This window comes from Montipora foliosa, chromosome 1 (genome assembly GCF_036669935.1).
Source record: "Montipora foliosa isolate CH-2021 chromosome 1, ASM3666993v2, whole genome shotgun sequence".
NCBI lineage: Eukaryota > Metazoa > Cnidaria > Anthozoa > Scleractinia > Acroporidae > Montipora > Montipora foliosa.
Genome location: NC_090869.1, coordinates 46953737 through 46971236, shown reverse-complemented (window position 1 = coordinate 46971236; position 17500 = coordinate 46953737). Strand labels below are relative to the sequence as shown.

Sequence of the window (17500 nt, the reverse complement as noted above, 5' to 3'; positions counted from 1 at the left end):
CGTAACCCAATAGATTTCAGGTAACCGGCTGTTATGTTTCATCTAGAAAGAGGAAATTATCAACATTGCCAGCTCATTCAAACCGGGTAAAGCTGCCGGACATGATAAAATTTCTATGTCCACCATTAAACAATCTATTCACTGCTGCAAACTGTGATGAATGTCTTTTACAACCAGTCAGCATATGCATGTGTCTGGACCAATACAAATATATAAATCAAATAAAGCAAGAAGGTCTGTTCTGTGAAAAGTGTATGTATTTTTTTACCAACAAAACAAAGAACGAAAACAGAAGCTATTGAGTATTTCGTGACAGTTTGCTAACGTGACCTTGGCATATGTAACCGATTCGTGGGTCAGTAGAAGTCATAAGACCTTGTGGTGGCTTTAAATCTTAACTAAACAAATTCAAAATCGAAGTCAACGGTTTCGAATGCATTTTAATTCTGCTTTTTCCCTCTGAAGAAAACTATTTTACCATTGTGGTAACGGAGTTTCATCAAGCGATGACAGTTTCAGTTCGAAGTTGCGATCTCGATGATTTCGCTGCGGCAATGTGGCTGAACAAACGTTTTTCAGTCGTCATATAAAAAGTTATTTATGGCTCTCACCAACACAGCTGAAAGCTAGAAATAACATTTTCACTGTAAAAACATATTACAAGCAACAGTAAGTAGTCCTTTTGCACTAAACTTCGCGTTTAGAATGAATTCCTTCAGCGGGCCGTCCTTAATTTGCAGACATTTTATTAAATGAAATTCTCAAATTGCTTGTTCCAGTGTCAGGGCTGTATTTCAATTTACAGAGCTAAAACTTTCCCGTAATTTACTTCAATAGCCAAGGCTTTATTCTATATGGGTTTTACTAGGAAGCGGCATATACCAGAGGGCTTTTTCAACAGTTAAAGTTCGCTTTCATTTTCTAACATTTCAAGAGACACAAATATGTCCCTTTTAAACTTGTCGATTGTAAATGTAAAAAACTTATTTCTTCAAATTTTCTTTTAGGGCTTTAAAGATTAAGAACGAAATAATATTCGCCTGAAGTATACCTGCCAACTCTCACGCCTTAGGCGTGAGTCTCACGCCTGCGAGTTGAAAACTTCGATCTCACGCCGGCTCACGCCCGCGGTCCAATTTCTCACGCCTGATTGAAAAATGTGAGTTGTTGCCGTCTTGCTTGACACAATTTCCAAAAATATGTTAACTCAGACCCATGTAAGGAACGAAAACCATGTGTAAAATGAATAAATGACAATACCTTCCTCGCGATCTCTGATTTTTGAAGTGAAAAGCACTGGGAGCGAGCTCGCGTATATACGTCTTCGAAAGACTTCGGGCGTCTTCGGAAGACTTCGGACATCTTCGGAAATCTTCGGAAATGTTCGTGTCGTCTTCAAGAATCCCAGCACTCCCAGGATAAAAATCTCACGCCTATATCTCAGAAAATGTTGGCAGGTATACTGAAGTTTCGATGTTAGGGATTGTTTCTTATGCGTTCACCGTTTTCTCGAAGTTGAGGTCGGATTCTGTTGTTTTTAAGGGCGAAAAACCAGCAATAAATCGATTTTTCAAACCTTTTGTCATTTCTCCCGTACAATGAATCGCTTGAACCCAAAACTATTTTTTCTTGAATTAGGTCACTAAAAGGGATGTTTTGGCAAAAGAAAAAAAAAATCGATTTTTTTACGAGTGTCTTGCGATTTTCGATTTTCTCGGAAAATGGCTCTTAAGTCATATAATAAATCCTTTATTGACCAAGCTTGTTCGTGTGTATGGACCTCGACTCGGTCCATAAACACGCAAAAAACAGAACTTGGCCAATATCTAGCCATCTTGACCTCACGCTTGGTCAATAACCCATATGTAACGACCAGAATTGAAACAAAAAAAAAAGGGTAAAAAAAACGCAACCCGACCCCGCGTTTTGGCTATTACCCTCAAGAGGTATGTCGAACGATCTGGAGGTTACTGTGGATATAATATATTGTGCGACCCTTTTTCATGAAACGGGGAAAAGCAGCAATTTTTGCAGAAATAGAAATTCCGTGCTGAAATTTCACGGAAGGTTAAGGAAAAGGAAACAGTGTGGAAAGTTCCATTTCTTGTACTTACTATTTTAAAACCTTGCAATCCTGGACAATCTGGATTCATTTCTTTGCATTGCGGTTGAAAAATAATGTATGGGAAATTATTGAGAACCACTATATATCATCTAGTCGCTTTCAGTTCTATAGATTTCAGGTTTTTCCTTTTACTCTTAACCCAGAACAAACCAAGTCCTAAAGAAATTTGCTTACTTTAGGTTTTAAAATATATTGTCTATAATGGGTCATAATGGTCTCATTTGCAGTCGAGTCATTGTTTGGGGGCTTCACACAACGCTCCCTCCCTTGAGTCTCCCTTGGTGGGAATTGAGGTTTAATGTGCCGAGCCCAAGATAACTTGTAATGCAATGTATTACTAATACAGCTTTGACATTACATGAAGTGATGAAACACTTGCATTGAAATTAGAAATGTCGCAACCTACAAAAATGACAAACCACATCCTCCCTATCTTTTTATTTTCATTAGCCCATTGGGAGGTCTGCGCGATGTAGCGAAAAAACATTGCAACTCATTTAGATGTCCACATTGCAAGGATGGATAAGTCCGATTCAAACAAAGGCACACAATGTTTGGGGATAAACACTGACGTGCAAGTTGCACTTTAATTCCCGTCCATAAGGAATGGAACAGACACGCTCCAACGTAAGTGAAAATCTATTACGGACATTACATTTTCTGTGAGTTTGTTTGCTTTATTTAGTTAAAATTTCTACGCAATAGACAATACCATCCAGTGGCTTAGTTATGAATTTTTTGCCCCAGTCACCATATACCCAATCGAAATAGCCTTTTCTACCGTTTCACCAAGAATTGGGGTGGATGTTGTGTCTAGAGACGATGACCAATCCACGGCAGAGGTAGTTGGAAAACGAGCAAACAACCCAGGCCCTGAAGAACGGTCTTTAACTCTGGCAAAAAGGGAGAAGATTGAAGAAGGTACGCAAATGATACCATAGTTTCAGCTGTCTTAATTCAACAGCATGTTTCCATTAAAAGACGTCACGCGAAAAATAAATTTAAGCCGTTGTATAAATAGAGAGACAAATTTTATCCTACTCATCATACAAATACAAGCCGACATTTCAGATATTTTAAAGGAAGTTGATATTATAAAAACTATATGTACATACAAACTACAAATATACAAACTTTATTGAAGCTCCTTAATATAAGTGGCCTTGCAGGTACAGTTTGCGTGGAGTTCGATCACGTTTTATACGTTTGTGATGCGCAGACTAATTGTATTAAGATCTTAACTTTGCTGAAGAAAGCAGCTGAGTTTTTTAATGCGATGGGCAAGATTTACAGCCATGAAAAAGACCACCAGACGTGTAAGCTCTCTACCATTCAAGAGGCGGTTGGGCTTGTCAGCGATACTCTGCAAATCTTGCGCAGAAATGAAAGTTGTATTAGAGGCGAGTTTGACAGTTTACCAAAAAACCTCAACGGTCCCCAGCCAAGACTGTTGCATCCATTGAAATGTCAAGAAGCTTCAGCAGGTTTCAGAGACACACGGATACTACGCCCTGAATCTTTTAAGCTGTATGACACTACGTCGAGAATCTTCATTCCACCGTACATCACAAAGATGCACTATGTACCGTGCTGGATTACGCAAGAAATTTTGGAAATGCAGCCAAAGAAGGTGTAAAAAGAACAACTCACTGGACGGAGAATTATTTTACAAACCGAATGTCTTTGTACCCTGTACTAGAACGTACCATGAACCTGTCGGCCATACCTCCAGTCCTTCAACCTTTGCCAGCTGTACCAATGGCACCACAATGCATACAGACCATGAGGGATTGGGCGCAAACGTTTGGTGCAGCAGTGCGTCAGCGATCTGTCCGACAGGAAACAACGATGGCAAGAGCCGGAACTCTACCTTCCTCCTTCTATCAGAGGGAGATTCAACCGGGTGAATCGGTTTGCCTTGATCGATCCACACTTATGTTCAGGTTTGCACGCAAATGCGAAAATTGCGAATTTTGCGAAAAATTGCAAAAATCGTAAATTTTGCAAAGACAAATCCCCAACTAGGACTCGTGATTTTTGCGAAAATTGCGAAAAATCTTCTCGGGGACTTGTGTTCTCTACCTTTTCAGTGTTGTGCGATGTTTGCGATTTTAACGATTTTTGCGAAAATTGCGAATTTAGCGAAAAATCGCAAAAATCGCGGAACTCTCAAAAGCTAGAGAAGACAAGTTCCCCAAAAGTGTTGCGATTTTTGCGATTTTAACGATTTTTGCGAAAATTGCGAAAATGCGCAAAAATCGAAGAATAAGTCCCCCAAAAGTGTTGTGATTTTTGCGATTTTAGCGAAAATTGCGAATTTTGCGAAAAATCGCAAAAACCGCCGAACACTGAAAAGAAAGTGAACACAAGTCCCCCACAAGAGTTGCGATTTTTGCGATTTTAGCGAAAATTGCGAAAATTGCGTAAAATCGCAAAAATCGCGGAACACTGAAAAGAAAGCGAACACAAGGCCACGACAAGAGTCGCCATTTGTCTGTGGGTCACAAGCCCGAACAAGCACGACAGTTTGATATATCACATCTTGGGAATGGAGTGCCAGCAATCAAATGCTGACCGTTTGGCGGCGTAAGAATTCTTGAATTTCACTGCGTGTCAACCAACGAATCCAAAACCACTGAACCTTGAATCTATAGTTTCTCAAAGCTCTTAAGCAGTGTAGCAATCATTAGTAACTGAAAGCAATGAACTTTAAAAATAACTGGAATAAAAATTACGATTTACTGAAAGTGTGGTGTGTGGTGTGAATAAAGAAAACAATTTGCTCTTTGCATGTAGTAAAACCCCGGCGGGGGTACTCCCTTATAAGGACTTAATGGGGACGTGCGGCCAGCCAGGGTATGTTTTTCGGGATTTTTGTCTTGAACAGGGTATCGAATTTATCATTTTTACTGGGTTGCCTATGGCAAACCCAGTCGAGGTCTGCGTTTTGTTTGTTTGTTTTCTTTTTTTTAGTATTTTTTTTTTCCGTGTCGGTAAAAGTCTTCCCTGTCACTCTCCTGGTAAGTGGTGTCTTTGTGCATAGAGCCTTTTGCGCGTATTTTCTTAGGATCGAGAGGGTAGTGGAACTGCGTAGATTTCTCTGGTGGACACAGTAGAATCATTAATTAACTTAGCCTGCAATGGCGTCGAAAGTCATGTAACGCGGATGGCGTTTTAGTGGATCCTTAAACAAAATATACCCTTATGGAGCTCAATAATGGAAAGTCAGTTGGATAAACTAGGCAGGAATCTCAAAAGCGACGAGTACTGGACTTCGACAACAATCTATCGCCCGTCGAGACGAAATCAAAGTGAGCTGTATTTACCTGAAGTACATGGTAATTTGACACGATTGAGTTTCTTGTCTTCACGCACGCAATGAAATAGGAAGAGGTTTTCGCCTCTAAGAGCAAATATGTTGTTTGTTTCAATAAATTTTTCGCTGGAAAAGGATTCTGTGGTATTTTCTGCCTTTGTGAATTATAATATCATGTTGTGTATTGAATTTTCGAGCTTAAGGTTGAAATGTGATATGGGAGAAGTTTTTTAGTAGTGCTCTGTAAGCTGAATTCCGGCCATGTCTTCTCAGACTATTTACCCAAGACTTCTACCATAGCACTACAATGATAGACAATACCAAAACAATATCGTGCACTGTTAGAGCTACATATTACGCAAGGACATGTCTGTTTCGTCGTACGAACGTGTGAGGACCTGTGAGCCAAAGGGCCTCGTCTGGTATGACTTCTTAATGACCGCCCAACTTGAAAAAATTGTCTGGAACGGTGCACGTACCACAGGCAACCCAGTGTACCCTCACGGAGGGTCTAGTTTGTCTTAATCAGGGTATCGATTCATCAATTTTTGTCTTAAACTGGGTTAAATGTCTTAAACAGGGTATCAAAAATCGGAATTCTGTCTTAAAATGGGTAGGAAAATTGTCATATGGAGAACTCGAACTTGTTGTGCTGGCAAATATTCAAGGGCTAGATTTCAGAATACCTGGCCCACAAATTATCTAACTCGAAAAACTGCTCCCGCAGTGCGGCATTCGAGTTGCAATGCTGCTTCCGCAGTCCCGCAGTCGCCAAAATGAATAACAACTCCGTTGCTTAATCGAGCGCATCGATGCCTCGTTTGTTACAACGACAACAACCACAGATAACCCAGGCTCACTGTATGTGCCACATAGGTAAATACAGAGCACATATGAGGCGAAGTTCAGGTCTGGAAATTTGTAAGAAAATGGAAATAAAGGTATAATAAGTTCTGGAGGGAGGGGAGTCCCAAATTGCTAAAAACAAAACTCACTGAGCAATCTGGGACTCCCCTCCCTCCAGGGGGACATATATTCCCCTCGTCACCAGGCGTCCCGAGTTCATTGCCATTTTGAATTGGACACTTTGCGAGGACAACGCTTTCTGGCCGCCATTTTAGCAGGTTAACTTACAAGTTTTACGGAGTCTGGTGGCTTCGCGTTGCTACCTGGAGATGCTTCAATGGATTCATGGTTTAGAGAAATTCATGTTCCACGAGCCTGGCGTGTTCATTTAGCGACTGGATTCGATTTTCACGAAAAAAATCGTGCTTGTTTTGGGTCGATCGGAGTCCCTACGCTGGCTTACGTCTCCTACCTTGTCACTATACTATGAAGGAAGGTGAACGGGGACGATTTTTCCCGAAATTTCGTGTACGTATTATAGACAACAACAGCTCACCACATGGTAAGTTTTATCGATTTTTATTTCCATTTTCTTGCAAATTTCCAGACCTAAACTTCGCCTCATATGTTCTCTATATTTACCTATGTGGCACACAGAATGAGCCTGGGTTACCTGTGCAACAACAACAAAACAAAATACATGACTTGTACCCTTTCTTTAATTTTGTGAATCATATGATAGCAAACACTTTTTCAAACCCCCAAGTTATTCTACTAGCGCGCTACAAATAGATATACCCGAGCCAAAACAAGCGCGCTCCGCATAAATATACCTCGTTTTTTAATCCACGAGCCGAAACAAGCCCGCTACGCGTGAATATATCTCGTGAGTTAGCTTTCATAAATATGACTTTACCTCGTAAGTTAGCTTTCATTTTGCGGTTCGGTAAATGAGCTGTCCTACATAATTACGCTTTTAGCGACAGTGTCAATTCTCAGGACTCGTGCGCGACCTTTTTGAAAACATCGTATCCACAAAAATGAGAACATGAAATAATATTTTATCGCCATTTGTTTACTGATTTATCCTAAGCGCTCGTTTCAGTGACTAGGCCTCAGAACTCTCGTAAAATTTTAGCTTTCATTTTGCGGCTCGGTCAACTACACTTTTCGCGAGTTCATGTGAAGCACTCGTTTACTGATTAAGCCTAAAGTAAGCGCTCGTTTCAGTGATTAGGCCTAAGATCTCTCGTAAAATTTTAGCTTTCACTTTGCGGCTCGGTTAAGTACACTTTTCGCGAGATCGTGTGAAGAAGGATGCACTAGTTTACTGATTAGGCCTAAGCATTTTCGTCAAATTTTAGCTTTCATTTTGCGGCTAGGGTTAACTACACTTTTCACGAGATCATGTGAAGTAGAAAGCACTCGTTTATTGCTCGTTTCAGTCATTAGGCCTAAGAACTCTCGTAAAATTTTAGCTTTCATTTTGCGGTTCGGTTAATGAGCTGTCCTACATAATTACGCTTTTAGCGACAGTGTCAATTCAGGAGTACCCAACGGATCCGCTCCTCAGGCTAGGAATTTGCTGGCTGGTTACTCAATAATGGATGAGAAACTCTAGCTGGGAATTTTGCCGAAACGTTTTTCTTGCTGTGGTCGACCCTTTGAATACGATGCTGGCTGAAAAAATAATTTCACTTCCCTTCTGGCTTCCTGCGGCTTTTGAAATTGTGCTCTGGCTAATTTTGGCTGGAGCAGTAAAATTACACCTGGTCAGGAAAGTTCAAAGATAGCGCTGGCTGTGAGTGATAACTAAGGTGCACCGCAGGCTAGTGCAAAGTCGAGCAGGTGTATAAAATTGAAAGAGAAAAAAGCCGTGTACAAAATGTTAACTGAATACGTCAGTTATTAAAAGGCTGTCAGCAAACAATACAATTTCTTTTTTGAACATCCCTGTCTTTTGTTATGGTGTCAATGTTGGGATTTAGATAGACAACTCATTTTATTTATTGCGCGCGGATATTCCGTCTCAATAGTTAACAATTATTCGCCGAAGGCGAAGTGATTATCGTTGATTATTAAATTCTCAACCTCGGATAATGCAATTCTCGTGCTCTGATTGGTTCACTCAATCTCAGTTTGCGCTTAGCGTTGCTAAACTAAAAACGTTTACGCCAGAAAGCGAAATTTCTTTCGGAATAAAGCAAAAGAAAAACGTTTTTGTGGAAAGTTTGGATCACTTTCGAAGCTTAGAGATACGCGAAAAGGTAAGAAATGTTTTTGTGATGAGCCTGCGTCTGTCTGACCACGAGGTATTACACAACATCGCATCTTCATCAACTTTTTTTCGATTTCGCTAGGATTTTCTCGCTTTTTTTCGCTCGTATTTCGTACTTCGAAACTTTTGGAGTTTAAGGAATTTAATAAAACAATTATTCCATTCGCGCTTGTTGGATATGAGAGTGGTTATAGCCAACTCGGCGCTACGCACCTCGATGGCTATTTACCATCTCATATCCAACGCGCGCTCATGGAATAATTGTTAAATATTCACCGAGACGAAGTCGGGGTGAATATTCACCGTTTATCACTGAGCCTGAGGCAAATCATTGTTTTAGTATAAATACACAGGTGATTATTTCAAAAAAGAGAAAAAAAAAAACATTTCAACGCGAAATCATCTTCACTTACAGTGGCAAAACGACTACTGGCAGATAGTCGCGGTCGTTGTTTTGTGGCTCTAGTTTGGGTGATGCAACTGAATTTTTACGGGTTTTGGACAATTTTTGCTACATCCAAACTCTGCTGATTTCTAGGTAACTAATCTTTTCATCTATGTCCTTCCTTTCATCTGAATGTCTTTTTGCAGGGTCTGGTACTTATGGTCTCAACTGTCTTTTGTATTTTGTGAATCATCTTTAGTGCATCCTTCAGTCAGCAGCGGGCTGGGTCATTGTTCCAGTAGCCTGGTTAAGAGATCATCATAAAAGTATGTCCAGCAGGTAAGAACGCCTTTTGATTTTATGATGTTGATCATGTTGATCTTGACAAGAAATACACCTTCATTAAACCATGACTGTTCAGAAACACTTTTGTTTGACTGTAGCACATAAGGTCTTTTCCTTTCAGTCCTTTCGTTTCGACAAAATGCCAGCAGCAAATTGAATGCTAAACGGAGTAATATGTGTAGTTCCATATGCGCGAAAATATAGTCCTCGCGTTCGTGTCTTGATTTCCAGAAATATGGATTTCAGTAAGAAAATGGAAGCGAACCGTTCTTGCAGCTAAAACCACCCCAAATAGATGTGATTAGTACTTTTTGCGTTACTATTGCAAAAGCAGATTTCCCGGTCCTCAAGAGGCAAAATTCATGTTCTAGTTCCAGTATTTCCCACCAGTCAAGGATTTTCGAGAAGTTCCTTTTATACCCAAAGGGAGAAAAGGAGTTCATAAGGCCAAATGAATGTCTTAGTCTTCGATAATACTGTTGTTGCTGGATGGACAAAGTTAGATGTCGGTGCGAATACAGTAATCAATACCCACAAATGGCAACGGAAAAGAACGGCAGCCGGCATCTGGATGTTTTTTTACGTTTTAACAAAATTTGTTCCGGAAGAGTAAATATTAAAAGGTACCACTGACAAAATGTGGCCCAGGTCAAGACTGGAAAAAATAGACTATTAAAGGTTGTGCTTTCACTAGTGTGTAATATTTACTAGCTGGAAATTCTTCCTAGCGTGAAATTTGTTTTCACTTTGAAATTGAACCTGGAATATAGTCCGCTTCTCCCCTCAAGATAGCCGTTGCAGTTTTCAAAACTGGTCGGGGACGAACCGTGTTGAACAATTCTCAGTCGTTCAACTAACTTAGACTTCACTGTTCATCGACTACGGCACTGCGGTAGCAGTCGTTCAACCAACTTACTAGACTTCATTATTCATCGACTACGGCACTGCGGCACTAGCTCTTCAATGTTCTGCCATTTTTGCGATTTTTCGCAATTTTCGCAAAAATCGTTAAAATCGAAAAAATCGCGACACTTTTGGGGGACTTGTTCTCTCTAGCTTTTCGGTGTTCTGCGAATTTTTTCAATTAGTTACGGATTTCTACACAAACACTGTATTTCTGTATCTATGAAATGCCCTTAAATGGTTTCCAAAAGCGTGTCGACGAGTTCTTTTGTCTTCGGTAGATAATTTTTCCGCACCCCAACCTTGACAACACAACAGGGAAAGACGTACCCTTTGCGATTAGTGAGTGGGCTCAAATACCAAAGATGCAGGAGACGAGGGGTGCTTACCATTTAGCCAAAAAATCCGGAAATTTCGGTTTGAGGTCAAACGGAAAGGCAATTTTCCGGACTAAGCATTGAAAAGGCTTTTTGTTCTTCTAAGTTATAAAAAAAATACCCAGCTGAAGGTTGGTCCGGTCTGGGCTCGAACCCAAAACTTCCCGTAAGGTTGACCAGGATCACTAACCTAAACCTTCTGGACGAAACGTGACTTGTAAACTAATAAACTTATAGTAACAAAAACTAAACTAAACTAAATTAATGTACCTGGCTAAGCCAAACCCTAAACTAAAAACGTCAACGCGGGATTAACGGATTAGTAAGGTATCGGAATTTCTACAACAATAATGATGGTATTACAGGGTTGTTTTCCCAACTGTACAAGAACATTCCACCTAACTTTAGCGTTACAGCCTTTATTTACACTAAAGACTAGGAGTACAGCACTTGTCAACACAGTCCTTTTAGCTTCTCTAGTTAATCCAGATGGATTAATTCCAAATAAGAAATATATCCTAGTGTGTCCAGGTATGAATTAAATTGTTTACGAGATCAGTATACGCACGAAAGTTTCCGTGAGAGACGTTGGAACGCCTTTGTGAGTAAACTTAATTGTGTTTTCCAGTACGTGCATTTTGCCTGGCAACAGTGTGGCCCCTTTGTTGAAGTGGTCACGTCCGCTTTTAGCTTTCATTTTATGGTTGAATTAACTGCACTAACTTGCTGACTCATTGACTCATGACTCATTGACTCATAAATACTTGACACTCAGTTTGCGTGTGCATTCCGGTTGTTCCCTGCAGAACCCTAGTTCTTCCGCTGTTGTATAAACATTAATGCTATTGATGCTGACTTATTTTATTAAACTTATCTTCTGATATCTGAGTTCAATCACTGAATGGGATATAGGCGTGTTTCTGACTAATAAACTTATCATGTAAAGTGCATTAAAAAATATTTTACGTCCTGTCCTGTAAGATCAATCAAAATCTATTGGGATAGGCACTTTTAAAACCAACTGAGCTACATCTGGTAGATTACAAGTGCTAACTACCCTTCAAACAATCGGGAATGGTATCATGGTGCAGTGATGAGAGCACTCACCTCCCACCAATGTGGCCCCGGTCCGATTCCCAGGCCTGCCATTCATGTGTAGGTTGAGTTTGTTGGTTCTCTTCTCTGCTCCGAGAGGTTTTTCTCCGGGTACTCCGGTTTTCCCCTCCCCACAACCAATATTTGATTTCAAGTGATTTGATTTAAGTTAATTTCGTTAGTGTCCCCAATTAATGTTCTTGCGCTAAATCCACAGACACTTTATCAAATAAAGTTGTTATTATCATTATGTGTTCATGGAAGTGTTTTGTAGTCTGTCACATCAATATAATACAATAACAATACATACTTAACTGACTGCTCCCCATAGGAGCTTTTCAGGGCCAAAGAAACACAAGCAACGAAGCAACGGAACAGAACAACAACAACTGTTAAGAATCCCAACTGACCGGAGGCAAACCAATTGGCTCTTTACAAGTGCAGCTGAGAAGTTGAATCAGGGACTACCAGGAACAAATTCAACAAGTGGTCAGAGCGGGTCTTGAACCGGGGATCTCTGGATCACAAGGCAAGCACCCTAACCACTGGGCCACACCTTCCCTGGTGAGTTCTTCAATCAGTTTAATTTTTCGTAAAGAAACTGCTCATGCACCACAAACAATAATGCAGGGATTATCTTTTTTAATCCCGGGCCCTTTTGAGGTACAGTAAGTTAAAAATCCTCATTATAATAAAAATATTCTGATTTGGAAGCCAGGAAACACTTACAATTTATGTTAGGTTAGGTCTGGTAAGGTTTATTAAAATCATATCGCAGCCCATAGGCTGAATTACGTAATGTATACATACTAATATTTATAATGCTATCTATATCTTAAAGGAATCTAATAAATAATACCCAATTTAATAAAACCTTAATTACATTTCTAAAACTGATTCGCTTGGCAGGCCATTGCGAGAATAAACGAGTTCTTTGCCCTATTGGTGCGGACATGTGGCACATGGTAAGGCTGATAGTTTCTTAAGTTACACCTTGCATTCTTATATAATGGCGGAAGTAAGCTGTTCTGGCTATGGTCTTTATCAGATGCGATGCTATAAAAAAGCTTATCACATAATTTGGCAACATGTATGTATGAATTACTAACATTTACCATTTTTCTACAACATGTATGACAAAACGGACACTTGATGAAGGCGACAGAATGATAACGATGGAAAGAGCAAGCTATGAATTGATAGGTGCTCAAAGAAAAACTCTAAAACCAGAATTTAGCACAAAGATTAAACAATTACCACAAAACCACAATAAGAACACTGGTTAGCAATGAAATTGATAATTCTTCCAGACGAACAATTTTGTGTTTTTTCTATTTTTTTTTTTTTTTTTCAAGAAAATTCCAGGCCCTGGGTAAAATTCTCTGATGTGTGTTGAAAGCTTACTCTCGTTTCATCGCCTAACATATTTCTTGCTAACAAATACTGTGACAACATGTCACGTTGCTTTAATAAAAATACTAGGGCTCATAGAGCTATGCAAGTTGAAAACTCTTTTAAAAGATACAATTTGCTGAAAAGTTGGTGAGGAAAAATTATCCCCAAAAACTAAAATTTATTTTACAGTTATGCAAAAATTTTAATATTTTGGTCCCCAAAATTATGTTGGGTATAATTTGTTTTACACATCAACAGCTTCATCTGACTCACTCTTCGCAGGTTTTGTGTCATGGCGGTGTTTCCTGTTAAAAATCAGAATAAAACCATCAGCATTGAGTCATCTTGGCATGTACAGTACAATAGTGATCTTTTTACAGTGCACTATACTACATGAACCACTGGTAAGCATACCTCAAACCCATCCCCCAAAAGACACAGGCATGAAAAGTTAAGCAAGCACTGTTGCTCACACCATCATAGGAGTGTACAGACTCTGATATAGTAAATTTATGTCTTGTGCAAAGACCCTTCAGCCTTGCCTTGCTAAAAGATTGATGCAGGGATAAAAATTACATTTTTAATGCCATATTGAACAAAGGGAAAACGACATTGAGAAGACACTATTACCAACTGACTACCCTTCACAGTTATCCATTGAGACTTTCTTCCTTCACCAATACTGTAGCACATTGAAAGATATTTAAGGAATGGATAGATAAAGAATTATTATTCAATCATCAGATTTAAGAAGTGACAATATCTAAAATCAATCAATAATCTTAAAAACTACTTACCTAAAAAAATATAAGTTCAGTACCAAAGACACAGCCAGCAGTATTCCTAAAATTACTGTTACTATTAACCACAAAACTGCAAGAAATGGTTGAAAAAATTAAGATTAGAGAATTTTAAAAAAAGTTGAAAAGGTCAATGATGTTCTTGTCCATAGCAATAGTTTTCCATTTTAAAATCTTGGGCATTACATATAGTATCTCAGTTTTCATCAGCCACTCCCTCTTGTTTTACAATCAAATTACGGTATTTCAAAAGTTCTAACATAACGCAACTTGTTTTCTCTTTTTTGATGAAAAATTTATGAGTCTAGACGAGAGGAGGTACCCCTTGGGCAAGTAGGTAATGAAGTTTGCTTGGCCAATAGGCAAGTTAGAATTTCTTGATCCTGTAATAATAATAATAATCATAAAAAAATTCAAATAGTAACCCTGCACAATCTACAGGTACACTGTAGCAGAAGCAAAATAAAGTGGCCAGTGTTCACATGTACATGTCACTTATCGCTATAGAATCTTTAACGGATGCTGGGCTTTAGTGGTTTCCCTATTTATTGAAAGATAATTAGAGTCTACAAAGTGTCTAGTGGGGAGGCATGCATCCTAAACACCATCCCTTAATCTAGGAATCTAGAAAGAGCCCCCTTCACACCAACACCTTACTTTCCCCAGTTACATTTATGCCTGCAGCACCTAATCTTATCAAGGTTTCAGATCTCCATCACCCCGAAAAATATACATACTTCATGTAATATTAATATTTTGGAATAGAAATCTGCTCAGCTCAAGACAAAAATTACAACAAGTATCGAATACTGTTTTAAAAAAAACACCTCAATATAATAATCTTAAGCCTCTGGCTTACCAGTCCTTTCAGGAGATTTCTGGTTAGTTCTGTTTTGAGACTTGGCATCAATTGGAAGATAAGGGGCATCAGTGGGTTTGATGGTTTTCACAGTAGTGGTTTCTTCAGTAGTTTTTATTGGTGTTGTAGTCTTTTGATTGCTGCCTGTAGGTAATGTGCTGCCTGTAGGTAATGTGCTGCCTGTAGGTAATGTGCTGCCTTTAGGTAATGTGTATGGTGTTGTTGATGATTCGACCTCAGAACACAGAACATCTAGTGATGCAAAATGATTCGATGTAAGTTTGACTTGAACTTCATGATCATTAATACTGATCCTTGTCTAATAACCCTCAGCCACGCATCCTATTCGACCTTGATTTCTGGGTGTTTCATCTCTCAACATCAGTACTGCCAACGAAATGCAAGACCTATTATCAAGCAGTTTTCATCCTTAGGTTGTAAAGCCATAAGCAGTGGTTACTATGCTTTGCATCTTTCTTTTCATTTTAAGTTGAAAATAAAACAATTATGTGAAACCATAAATTTTACCCATACTCTTTTCTTATTCACAATTTCAGCCTTTCACCCAGGCCTTTTTCTTATCCTGATAATCACATTACTATTATCACTTTAAAAACAAAACAAAACAAAAAAACAAACATACCTTTTTTATCTCTGCAAATGTATATCTGTAACCGCATGTTAAATTGTTCACAGTGTCCTCTACTTGTACTGTCCAGAGTCTCCGTAGAGCCATTTGCCGTTGCTTATTGAACATTAAACCATTAAAATGGTAACAATAAAATTCCATCCTCTGATAAGTGAGAAACTCAGAAAAAATGTTGCTAAAAACCTCCTGAATTTGGTTTCAAACAAATGGCCCACAATAAATATTTTTTCTTTTTATACCTCGCTTAAAGTGCTACTATGACGAAATTCACATGTTTCCTATCTAAGCCATTTAAAGACATAAACATGTAGTCTGTACAAGAAGAAGAATACTGTTTTACTATTTTCAAATATATATCTCTTTTTGTTCCAGAGATATTCAAGTTTTAAAAATATGCAAATTAGCCAAGTGATGACATCATAAACTTAAGCGAATTATGATCAAATATGACGGAAAAAGATATCCCAGCCAATTTGTATCAGAAATGCTTGATTCTTTGTAGTAAGATTCTAGAAGATGTGTTCCATAATATGAGTATACCAGTTTTGTTACCATGGCAATATACTGGGCTCCAGACCACCCTGATATTAAAGGCTTTGCTGGCCACCTTTGGCGTTCTATTTTGATATTTGCCAATTGTGCCTCATCTGCATGATCCTGCAAGCATATGAATAAGTTACGGTAGGTCAAGTTTGTTGCTTTGCTAAATGTTTTTCTAGCTTATGATCACCAAAAATATTGAATCAGGTTGAAGGGGACTGGAAAAGAGTGAGTTGCCATGGTAACCAATTTCTTTTTGGCCAAAGGTGTGTTACCTGTATAACTATTAGCCTACCAAGTTTCAATGGCCTTTGCTGCAAATTGACCGAGATAGCTTTATTTATATACTTGATTTTATATTGGGTTGAGTGAATGACGTCATCAGTAATCTAATTTGCATATTTTACATATTTTTCAAACTTAAACATCTCCAGAACCAATGCAGATATTTCCAAACGGTAACACGGCCTTTTTTATCTTTCCTAGAATTCTATATGAACCTAAAAATTCAAGGGATGAACATTTGATTATAGTTAGTAGCACTTTAAAGTTAATCTTAAAAATCAGCCCATATACTGTGTAAAAGCTGATTAAACTCTCAGCTTTTACACAGCAGTATAAAAGAAGTGGGGGAGGGAATTAATCATTCTTATAATTAACAAAAATCTTGTCAGCCCAAACGCAGAAGGATTCATTACCAGTGAATCTTGGAAGGCATTTTCTACTGTTTATAACTCTTGCTGCAGTGCACAGAAACACACTTTATACTTACACAGAAAGTAATACGTCTCTCCACTTTTAAATGTACCGGTAAGTCCTCCAACCGCAGTGAATGACTGAAAAACCAATAACCTATAATGAAGAGATGATGGATCTTCACATCTCAGAAGAATTTTGTTGTCTGGGATGGACGTGTTAACATTGCAGCTGTGGAAACTAGAATTGTCTACTATCCAAAAATTCTCAAACAGGGAACTGCTTTGCGGTCCATTTGTCATAGCCAGCGAAATTGCTACGTGTGGACAGATGAGATTGACTTTTGAGTTTGGCAGAACATTTAGGCGGTATATCCCCTCTTTAAATCTGCAATGAGTAAAAGTATTGACAGAAAAAATTAAAACACTAAGTTAGCTTTTTCAATAGGAGTGTGACAAACATGTATGCAGTGCTCAAAATTAGCCGTCGTCGTTTACCGGGCGACCAGTTTTTGGTAAAATGAAAAAACTGGTTGTTTGAAGAAAAAACGTCCAACCCAGCCAAACATAGGAAATGAAATACATAAGCATCACCCGACTTAATTTTCGGTTTTATAATGTCAATGTCCGTGTAGTATTGTGAAGTTAACAATAATTAATTGGCCGCACCTGAGCATTTTGTCATGTTTTGAATATCTGTGGCTTTCGCAAAAAACTTGTCAGATAGGAAAGTGCTAAAATGTAAACACAGATTTCCCCAATGGACAGTTGGAGAATCAACGACTTCAAAGTTTATGGAAGCGACCGTGCATCAGATAATCAATGTTCTATTTACAATGATGATAAAACTGTTCAATTTCTTTGGTGCGCAGGTTTCCATAAACTACAAACT

At 38.7% G+C, this 17500-nt stretch overlaps 1 protein-coding gene and 1 long non-coding RNA gene across 3 annotated transcripts in view; one reads left to right on the top strand and one right to left on the bottom strand.

Moving 5' to 3' along the window:
• The window catches only part of LOC137999804 (uncharacterized), a 14221-nt gene extending 849 nt beyond the window's left edge, over positions 1-13372 (top strand). Inside the window, exons 2-5 of the long non-coding RNA XR_011123019.1 lie at positions 2576-2752; positions 2873-3046; positions 9210-9289; positions 12002-13372. This is a non-coding gene — a long non-coding RNA (uncharacterized lncRNA). The remainder of the gene's footprint in view (positions 1-2575; positions 2753-2872; positions 3047-9209; positions 9290-12001) is intronic.
• The window catches only part of LOC137999796 (ephrin-B3-like), an 11359-nt gene continuing 6260 nt past the window's right edge, over positions 12402-17500 (bottom strand). The window contains exons 2-6 of one of the 2 annotated variants that reach the window (XM_068845724.1): positions 16686-16765; positions 15368-15469; positions 14725-14976; positions 13863-13938; positions 12402-13370 (exon numbers count right to left, since the gene is read on the bottom strand). In XM_068845724.1, the coding sequence (XP_068701825.1) occupies positions 13310-13370; positions 13863-13938; positions 14725-14976; positions 15368-15469; positions 16686-16765 (571 nt within the window). In that variant the 3' untranslated portion in view covers positions 12402-13309. Of the gene's footprint in view, positions 13371-13862; positions 13939-14724; positions 14977-15367; positions 15470-16685; positions 16997-17500 lie in introns of both variants that reach the window. The other variant, XM_068845714.1, reaches the window with a different exon arrangement.